Below are 10,571 nucleotides of genomic sequence, written 5' to 3'. Positions count from 1 at the left end.
TTTGCATACAAGCTGCTTCTGCCTAGCATTCATTCACACGTGGGACAAGAAAAACACAGGCAGGATTTTCAAAGCAGTTCAGAATTCAGTATTTGCTTCCCACAGGAAGCCTCAAACATTGCAGTCTCAGTTCCTTTACTGAACAGCCAATATTAGAGACTATTTTACTTTGTAAGAGGACATTTGAACAGAAAGAACAAAAAAATAAAATCATTAATATCAAAATAGGTAAAATCCTAACCTAAGTGGAAAAGCTTCTCAGTTATTTCAGCACTACCCAATTTCCACTTCTGAGGCTTAAAATCAAGTAAGTAGACAATTAGTAAGCCAAAACCATGAACAGAGGTAACAAACTAAATGGCTCAAGTCTAGATCTGGCACACCTATGAAGAAGAGTTCTTACCCTGGATAAGCCATCAGAACTTGTAACAAAAACGTAACAAAAACTTTCATAGAGTTATTTTACTAAATAGGAGTATGCACTAGAAAAACACAAAATTCACAAAAGCCTGCAAAAGAAATCAGCTTGCATAGCTATTAGTTACATATTTAATGAATTAATAGCTGATATTACTCTCTAGCAGAATAATTCCTCGTCATCTAGGAAGGAGTTACACAAGGCTCACGTGACTCATTTTTACTGCATCTGGGAAATTCCTCTAACGCAGTCCCCGTGCTGGCAGAGCACACATTCTGGGCACAAAACTGTATATAAGGAGATGCAGTGCTCAGAGCAGGTATCAGCAATCCTCTGGGACAAGAGAGGTCACTGCTCCACAGAACCAGAGAGAAAGAACCCAGCCACAACACTCCTGTGTCATCATGAACAGCAAACTTCAGGCTGCCCTGCTTATTGTGCTGATTTCAGCATCCCTGGCTCACAGTAAGTAAATCCCTCCCCAGCTCCCTGTGGCTGGAGGACTGCCTCAGCACCTAGTGTGATGCTTGTCCTTGCAGAGAGCTAGCTTGATACTTGTTTCAGCAAATGAGTTTACTTCAAGAGATTTTTCAGCAACTTTTCTTCAGTCAGAAATGTACTAGGTAGCCCTCGTACTGACAAGTTACTGACATCTGGTGGGAAGACATTTAAGGATGTAATTTAAATTTGTTTTGGTTTACTTGAAGTGCATGCATCTAGAGAAAGGATCTGAATGTTTCTCTCCCTTCCACATGAAGAACATTTTATGTTTTTGTGTTTGTTACTTGCTGATCATAATGCCTCAATATGCAGCTGGGACTGGAGAACAGAAAATATGATCATAATAGCATGGACAAGCCTCCAACTAATGAAAAGATCTAGGGCTCTGTCTTCTCAATAGTTGCCAGCTTGTTGATCCAGATGCTAAAATAATGCAGCTTACCATAGTTGTACCTTGTACCAGTACGAGGAACCACAAAACGTGTGGCTTTAGTTCAAAAAGATGTTCAATTTAATTTTAAATGTACTTGGGCACCAGCTCCTCTGAATCAGCTCAGCAGCCGATGTTCATACCATGGGGCTTGAGGCAGCTTGGACAAATGCAGTATTTTAATTGCTAATGGTGTTAAACAGCAGTTGTGCTCGGGAGCACCTCTCATCCCTCTCTCCCTGCTGTGCTCCCAGGCGGGCCCGTGGCGCGGATGGGAACGGAGCTCCGGTGCCAGTGCATAGCCACTCACTCCAAGTTCATCCCTCCTAAATCCATCCAAGATGTGAGGCTGACACAGAGCGGCCCCCACTGCAAGAACGTTGAAGTCATGTAAGTAGCTCTGCAGGAGCCCTCCTCTTCTTCACCTGCACCCTGCTGCTGAAGGGCTGTACTTTTCACACCAAGCAGACAGCCAGCAGGCTGACGTGGTGTCAGGTGTGGGGTCCCTTCTGAGGCAGATGCCTGGAGTAACTCAGGTGGTTGGGTTTTTCCATTGTCTCTATGACCTTATGTATTCCTAAACTGATCACTACTTATCTGGCATGGGACATAACAAATATTTCTGGTGGTAGAATATGAATTTCATGATCGTTTCGTAATACAAGAGGCAATAATGTTGTTTACATCCTGTTTAAATTAGGCACTGAAACACCCTGTGACAATCTCAGAGAAAAAAATCCCCAGAAGCAGATTTAGGGAAATAAAATCTAACATGGTCTTAAGCAGCATGGAGGAGAGCCAAGAATGTTGAAATCCTCATACTGCTGAAACACCTTTTCCCCTCTGGAGTTTTCAGGCATTGGTATAAGAAAGCTTTATTAATATAAATAAATTCAACCCAAGCCCCTCTACACATTGAGAGTGGTTCTGGGAATGTGTGACTGCTCTGACAGCAGGCAGGCAGGCTTGCACAATGTTTGGACAGGTTTAGTATCCTCAGTTGTGAAATACATATAACAAACTGGCCAGGTCTGCCCTGGAGCACTGGTATGAATTTATACTAACTAATCTAAAAATAAATATTACATGTGAGTGAAACAAATCCATGTAATAGTTTTCTGACTTTTCTCTATTCCCTGTTTTGCAGAGCGACTCTGAAGGACGGCAGAGAGGTGTGCTTGGAGCCCACTGCTCCCTGGGTACAGCTGATCATAAAGGCAATTTTGGCCAAGTAAGTCCTTTTCTGTCTCATTTTGGGCAGTTGAGTAGAAAACCTCTCAAAAAAGCCAAATTGTAAAACTTCTCAGTGATACCTTCCATGTTCTCTTAATCAGATTTGAAGAACAAGGAAACTTGCTGCTCAGTTCTAGAATTAGTCTTAGTTTCTCTGGCTCTGCTGCAGGGTGCTTGGTCAGGCTGGTGTATCACTACAAACCTTTGAGTACTGCCAACTCCATCTGAAGGGAAAAGAACACCAAAGTGTGTAGCTCCCTTGGAACTTGGAAAACAAGAGTTAAAAAAAATTTACCTTCCCTTTAATTGCAGTAGCATATGTTAACAATCCATCTTTCTGAGTTAATGAGTTTCTTGGTAAGAGCAAAAGCAGAAACTCAAGCTGCAGAAGTTGCCAGAGATGCACACCCTGGGATTTCAGTAGTTGCTTTTGAAACACCTCCTTTGTTCTCCCTGTGCCTCCAGACAGCACATAGGGTTGGAAACAGAGCACACATCCTTAGCAGCCTGTGCAGTGCTCAGAATGAGAACCCTTCTGGAACCTCCATTTAAATTCTCCTCTCATCTCTTACCAGGGCTCAGCTCAACTCTGACTCACCACTCTAAGGACCAGGACAGCAAACAGCTGGGAACTGCTCTGGCTGCTCCACTGAGAGAAACATTCAGAAAAAGCATCAGTCAAGCAGCGCACCACTTTCCATCTCCTGCAGCAGTATTACTATATTAATTATGGACTATTTATTTTATTTATTTATTTAATGGCATCTATTTAAGGAAGTGTTTTCAAATGGGTCAGTTTTGTCTCTGGGACATGCTGTTCCATGACACTGAAAACTCTGAATAGGAGAAGTGGTTTGCTCAGGGAAATGAAGAGCCCTGGGCAGGCCCTGCAGCCAAACCCAGCCAGTGAAGTGCCATGCACTCCAGCACATCTGATTTACACTAAGCCTTTACTGGTTTGCTACTGCCCCAGCAAACTGGTGATTCCTCTACTCCCCTGGAGTGCCCTTGTATGTTGTGTCAACAACAGCCTTCTGAACCACAGTCAGCCCGTGGCTTGGACTGTGAACTGTGATTTCTGACTCTAAAAATCTAGCCTACAGGATCTTTAGGACAGTGGGTTTAGTATTTATTTATTGTTATTTCCATGCTATTTATAAATGTATTTATTGAGTAGTTTCCATACAAGAGAGAAAATTAGGATAATTTATTTAATTTCTATTGGATTTTCCATTCCTACTACTCATTTCTTAAAGCATGTTCACAGTCCTAGTGCATTGTACAAGGACTTGGTGTGTGCCTAATTAGCTACTCAATCAGCTAATGGAAAAACTGTATCTTACACACACAGAATTTGCTTGTGAGAGTGTATTTATTCCTAACAATATGTTATTAAATGTTTTCTACAATACAAATCTGTTCTTTATCTGTTTGGTTTTTCATATTTTCATTAGCTTCATTTGGGAACAGTCTGCTTCATTTCTCGCTACCCCAGCCTGGTTTCTGTAACTGTAATGAAAATTTTTGGTACTTGGGACTGTAACACACCCTGTTATGGCAACCTGACAGTCCTGAATGCAGCAACAAACTCTTAGGGTAGGGTAAAATCCTCACCCTCCTCCTTTCAGGCTAGTCCCAGTCCTTGGGGACTGGTGGGCTGTAGGGCATGGCTCCTTATTTAACTTCCTTGCAGCCAAGTGAATTTTACCCTCAGATGCCTGACCACTGCCCAGGGCCAGATCAGCCCCGGAGCTCTAAGTCATTGCTACACCAAGAAGCTACTATTTGACTATCAAAATGGGAATTAGTGACCCTTGGCAGTAAGACTGATGCCAGAGCTCTCCTCAGCACATTGTATTTTGACATCAGTTTGAGGTGTTCAGCCACATGAACTCTGAACAATGTGGTGGCCTTCCAGCTAGCAGGCCATGTAGAGGCCATGGAAAAAACTGCACCCTGTGGAAAGATGTGGGCTCTTTAGGAAGTGTCTGTGTGTGTGTCTGTGTGTGTCGTGTCTGTGTGTGTCTGTGTTGTGTGTCTGTTGTGTGTCTGGTGTCTGTGTGTCTGTGTGTGTGTGTCTGTGTGTCTGTGTGTGTCTGTGTGTGTGTGTCTGGTCTGTGTGTGTCTGTGTGTGTCTGTCTGTGTGTCTGTGTCTGTGTGTGTGTCTGTGTGTCTCTGTGTGTTTGTGTCTAGTGTGTGTGTGTGTGTGTCTGTGTGTGGTATCTGTGTGTGTCTGTGTCTGTGTCTGTGTGTGTATCTGTGTGTGTCTGTGTGTGTGTCTGTGTGTGGTGTGTCTGTGTGTGTCTGTGTCTGTGGTCTGTGTGTGTCTGTGTGTGTCTGTGTCTGTGTCTGTGTGTGTATCTGTGTGTGTGTCTGTGTGTGTGTCTGTGTGTCTGTGTGTCTGTGTGTCTGTGTCTGTGTGTGTGTGTCTGTGTGTGTATCTGTGTGTGTCTGTGTGTGTGTCTGTGTGTCTGTGTGTCTGTGTGTCTGTGTCTGTGTCTGTGTGTCTGTGTGTGTGTGTGTCTGTGTGTGTGCTGTGTGTCTGTGTGTGTGTCTGTGTGTCTGTGGTCTGTGTGTGTCTGTGTGTGTCTGTGTGCTGTGTCTGTGTGTGTACTGTGTGTGTCTGTATGTGTGTCTGTGTGTGTGGTGTCTGTGTGTGTCTGTGTGTGTAATATGTCTGTATGTGTGTCTGTTGTGTCTGTGTCTGTGTGTCTGTTGTCTGGTGTGTGTCTGTGTGTCTGTGTGTCTGTGTGTGTCTGTGTGTGTGTGTCTGTGTGTCTGTGTGTGTCTGCATGGCTGGGTAACATACCAGAAAGCTGAGCAGGCAGTGAGGAGTCAGGGCATGTGCACCACAATGAAAGGAAGGACCCTGAGATTTCCCCACAGCTAACTACATGTTCTTGTCCATCTTCTCCTTTTCCCAAGCTCATGTAAGCTTCTGCTCCCTCTGGCACTTTGTCTGGCATCTCAAGTGTCCCCATGCAGCACATCAGCCCGTGCTGCAGCTGCCCTGTGTGTTCATTGCCCTCTGTGCACTTTCCCTACTGCCCTCCTCACAACTAAACGTGGCAGAGGACTCTTCATGTCCTTTCTAACCTCACCTATTTTCTGACTCCATCCCACTTGCAAATACTTCAGCTTCTTTCTTTCACCAACAATTTCAGTCTGTGGGCAAGAGGACAGCAGCAACAACCAACTAACCAAGCAACAGCCTTGTGCCTTTTCCTTATTCTCAACCTCCCCCTCCCATGCCTGTGGTTCTGCTCTTGTCTGGAGAGGTTTCCAGGCACCACCTGTCCTTTGTTCCCTCGAGTTTCAATGTTATTGTTCTTACAAAACCAAACGTGTATTTCTCTCTAATGTATAAATGCTGCAAACCACAGAGGAAGTAATTGAAAGAAATACTGGAAAGTCCCTGAAAAATACTTTTAACTCTTCCTTAGAATAGGGAATGCAAACACTGGTTTACAGTCCTCCACTTCTCTGCCTGTGCTGAGTACTGAGTAATACAAACACCCTGGTTATGTTTCAGGTGCCAGATGCATTATCCATGCTGTTTCTGGTTACTGATTGCCTCCCATTCTGGAAATTAATGCATTTCTTATCACACAACATGGGAAAATCCCAGGAAAATTACACACAGTATTGGCTTGATAATGCAATGGAATTTATTCTTGTTTATAAAGGATATTATGAGCGACTCTACAGGAAATAGATCCTTTGGAAATTATACAAACTACCACAGAGACTCCTCAGTCAGCAAACAGTGCAAAAGTGAATCAAGAATTCGGACAGCTATAAAACCAAGCCTGAGATCTCTGCCATTGAAGATTACTGCCAAAGTGTATTTTCACTATTACCTGCACTCAGTTATTTTTAATAAAAACTATTAGTGCCAGGTAGCACACAGGTGGTTTCTTGGGTTTCTAGAGAGGAAGATACGATGCATGGAAGGATCTGGAAGGTTGGCTGAGAATCTCAGTGCAGTTCAGAGATGAGAAAAAGAACGAGGTGTTGTTTGTTAGTCAGATCTGATGCTCAGCAAGAACAGAAGCACAAAGTCAGTGCTGTTGCAGCTGCAGACTGACAATGTTTACAGTGCATTTTCTTCAAAGCCACCATACTTTCTGTCTGCTCAGCATCTTGTGACAGTGACTTCTACCCCACTGCAGAAGCACACACCACTGAAAGCAATACAATCTTCTCATATTTAAGGGTTTTTTTTCTCCACATAATTAGTTTCTAAATGCTTCCTAGAACTCCAGGTACCTCTCTGACTGCTGTAAGACCTTGTGCACATCACACCTGTGACACCCAGATCTATCTCCTCAGTGCCAACAGCTGATCAGCAGCTCCTCTGGAGCATCTCCAGCCAGGCTGTGGGTGTCACTGGGCTCCCTGACTGGGCTGCACCTGCCCTTTCATGACATGGTGACATCTTTCTGTGATCTTCTGCAAGCAGATGCCAGCACAGCTATGCTCAGTAATTCTGCAGCACTGACAAATACCATTTCTTTTAAACAATAACCAGTCTCTGGTAGGTCCAGCTACCACATTGCATGGAAGTTAAGGTTTATGAGGAACAGGACCAAATTTTTTTGAAAAAAAAGCAGTGTTGTGCCAGGTTGATGGTATCTCTATGGACTCAGCCAATGACTCCAGAAGATACAGAAGTCAGATTTTCCCTCCAAAGGGAACACTGGCACCTCCAGTATCACTCCATCAGTTTTTCCTGTTCCTTGTTGGAAGCTTGGTAAACTGGGGAAAAATCTAATGGTTTGGTTTTAAGCCATTGGGTTTGTGCTCAAGCCTCTGCCACTTAAGTAACTATTATTTATTTCATCTCATTTCTGCTAGAGTCATAGGACCATAGAATTGCTCAGGCTGGAAAAGACCTTCATTGGGCCCAACCTCATCCTAACACTATTAGTCTATAGGCAATGACCCCCCATGACCCCATGACCATGTTCCCAAGCACCACATCCAGGTGATTTTTAAACACATTCAGGGATGGAGCCACAACCACCTCCCTGGGGAGCCAGTTTCAGTGCTTAACAACCCTTTCTGTAAAGGAGTTTCTCCTGATATCCAACCTAACTCTCCCCTGATGCAACTTGGGACCATACTATGTCATTATCATTGGCAAATTAAGGAACTGGGTGGTGCCAGGGAGAATTTCCCTCCAGGAAATAATGGGTGACTTAAGAGAAACTAAAGCATCAGCCAAATTTTTCACCCAAGTCAGCAGGAGACTGGATCAAGTAAGGAACGTGGGAAAGAGCACAAACATGCACACACTTGATTTTTTGGCAGGCTAAATGCTGTAGAATAATTTCCTTGTTGAAAAATTCTTGTAATACTGTTCCTGTTTGAAATGATAAGGAAGAGTATGCAAATGTCCTCTGACACTAAAATGACTCTAAAAAGAAACAGAATAAGAAGCAAATGGATAATGGTGGATCAATGAGGTCTGAGTGAGTTCTCAGTGGGAAGTCCTGAGTCCTGTTTGTTTCAAATTCTGTGTACCATGAGTACAAGGCAGGGCTGCCCAGATGGAAGGTGTGCTGAGGGAACAGTGCTCCCCTAGCAAAGTGAGGAACCAAGCAAACTGAAGAACTTCACTAGAAAGCAATAATGTTGTCAAATGCAAGCATATATTCAAACACTAAGAAAACAGGGAAGATAACAATCAACACTAGCCTCAGTGGTGATCAAATTATCAAAAATGTTATTGTTGTTTTTCCTCCAAACATCTTCTTCTGTAACACTTCCCTTTAACAAGCTGCAAAGAACACCCCTTCCTCTTGCTCTTTTTCATACTATTTTGGGTAACTCGTTAAAAATGAAATGAATTTATCAGTATTATTGTTTCCATCCTTTCACCATAATAGCAGTGATTTTTTGTTGCCAGGAACAATGTAAATGATCTTACTAGAAAATTCAAATATGCTGGAGAACAGACTTGCACATAGCACTCAGAGTGCTTTAAGAGAGCAGTCCCTGAGATGGCAGCTTTATTATCTTCTAGGCTGTAAGCAAAGTATGACTGCTTTGGTTGTGCTTCACTGAAACATAAGCAATGATAGTGACATAAAGGATTAAAGTGTGGGGGTCATAACAGAAGACTTCCAAGATTCTGTGATCATTCCAAGCCCTGTTCCCATTTTCACTGCTTTCTCAACTGACATCATCACTTCAACCAAAAGACCACAGCTATCCACAGCACACCCTCAAATGTTACTCAGCTCCACTCAACCTGTGAACTTAGTTGACTGAAATTTGCTTAACCCAGGTTTGGGTTTTTTCTATAGTTGTTTTGGGGTTTGGGGTTGGACTTCTTTACTGGGTGGATAGTTCATTTTTTCAGAGACTCACACTTGTTTTACTTCTAAGTATTTGAAGATGTAACAGTTTTTACGTATTTGTTTGAAAAAGCTTTTTTCCCAGTTAAAGGAAATCTTTGCTATCAGGCTTAAAGTATAAGAATGGAAGAACATCCTTATCAGAGTTCCTTTGAGGATCCCCTTGGGAAGAAAAAGCTTCATCTTAGCCAACAATGTCCTGCAATGAAATGTGCATTTTACTGTTCAGGAGCTGCTCTGCTCGAACTGAAAACAATGGTTTAAGTTTTTAAACTGAAATACTTATTTTTTATCAGTCTTTTGATTATGCTCCCAGGAGAGCCTGACATAATTCTACCCACCACAGCAAAACATTACTACCCAGAAAGCATCAGCACAATGGCAGCATATCCTGTGCTTAGATACCACCTCTGGAGCAACCAGGGACTGCCACAGGGTGTGCTGCACCTTGCCTGTAAAGGCTTTGGCAAAGTGTTCAGTCCTGCTGCCAGACACATGAGCAGCAGCTGCATACCCTGAATAACTGTACCTGAGTTAATAAGCAAATCAGAGAATCAGCCCCAGCAACCAGAAAAGCTGCTTGCTTCTGGCAGACAAGCAGGACCTTACAGCCCATGGCAAAAGATTCACCCCTCCTGCTGAACGAAGAGTTGCTGATGATGGTTGCATGGATCCAAGGGCAAAAAGCTGCAGAAGTTGCAAAGATGCAGGGGATTTTCAGCTGGTAAGGTCCAGAGGAGCTCTTTGTGACTTTCAGGAGTTGTGATGACCCCAACAGCTTGTAAACTGAGTAGCTCTGGGGGAGTGGAAGGAGTCCCCCTGTTGTAGTCTTTACCCAGGGTCATGCCTGCCATTAAAAATTCTGAGGTTTCTTCCCCCTCAGAGGATTAAGAAAAAATTGCTTGACCAATTTGGAACAATTTGCTCCCAACCTCAAAATGAAGGCCCTCCCACCCTTTGGATGTTAGGTACCAAATACCAGAACCAGTCACTCCACCAGCAGTGGATTGAAGCACTTTTTGAGCTTGCTGAGTGTCCAGGAGTCACACACAGTAAGGTCAGTGTGGCAGGCACTACAGTCCCATCAGCTATCTCAGAAAAGGTAATTTGGCACCTGAAGTTGAATAATGGAGAAAATATTAGCAAACAAACCAACCCTTTGTGTTTGCTGAGGTAATGCTTGAGTAATATAAACACATTCTTCTGCAGCTATCAACAGTGTTTGTTCATGCTCTTACTGTCATCAGTGAGCACAGGGGAAGGAGAAGCTCTAACTCTGTTGAGGAGAGAAAAGCAGACCTAAGGACTCCAGAATGTTAATGTTAGGTGAAAATCCAAGAGGACAGATAAGCAAATGCTGACCATCATCTGCTGGAGATCATCATTTTCAATTCAAATGTTAACAACTCAAGAGGTATTAAATAAATGAGCACACATGATGTAGTGCCCCAGTGTAGCTGACAAAACTGAATGGAGATCCTTTATGACACAAATTGAACAATGAGACTTCTGTATTCCTCACTAATTCAGGTATTATTTATATGGGAATATGGACTGGAAGCTGTTCAAAACTAGAGAAACACAAAAGAAAACTCAATTAAATAAACCATCCCATAGATATAAAACA

At 43.1% G+C, this 10,571-nt stretch overlaps 1 protein-coding gene across 2 annotated transcripts; it reads left to right on the top strand.

Annotated features, from left to right (window-relative positions):
• The first annotated feature begins 672 nt into the window (after positions 1 to 672).
• Positions 673 to 3,955, top strand: LOC103531725 (interleukin-8). 2 transcript variants are annotated; one of them, XM_008497407.2, is made up of 4 exons: positions 673 to 883; positions 1,604 to 1,739; positions 2,497 to 2,580; positions 3,158 to 3,955. In XM_008497407.2, exons 1-4 carry the CDS (start codon positions 823 to 825, stop codon positions 3,186 to 3,188), a joined length of 312 nt encoding a protein of 103 aa, XP_008495629.2. In that variant the 5' UTR covers positions 673 to 822; the 3' UTR covers positions 3,189 to 3,955. The 2 variants fall into 2 exon arrangements, with proteins under 2 accessions (XP_008495629.2, XP_030305727.1); XM_030449867.1 differs by lacking the exon at positions 3,158 to 3,955 and having other exon boundaries at positions 2,497 to 2,584.
• Positions 3,956 to 10,571: the final 6,616 nt, after the last annotated feature.

This window comes from Calypte anna, chromosome 4A (assembly GCF_003957555.1).
Source record: "Calypte anna isolate BGI_N300 chromosome 4A, bCalAnn1_v1.p, whole genome shotgun sequence".
In the NCBI taxonomy this organism is placed as follows: domain Eukaryota; kingdom Metazoa; phylum Chordata; class Aves; order Apodiformes; family Trochilidae; genus Calypte; species Calypte anna.
The sequence above is the reverse complement of the archived record's forward strand: the minus strand, read 5'-3'. Positions and strand labels throughout refer to the sequence as shown.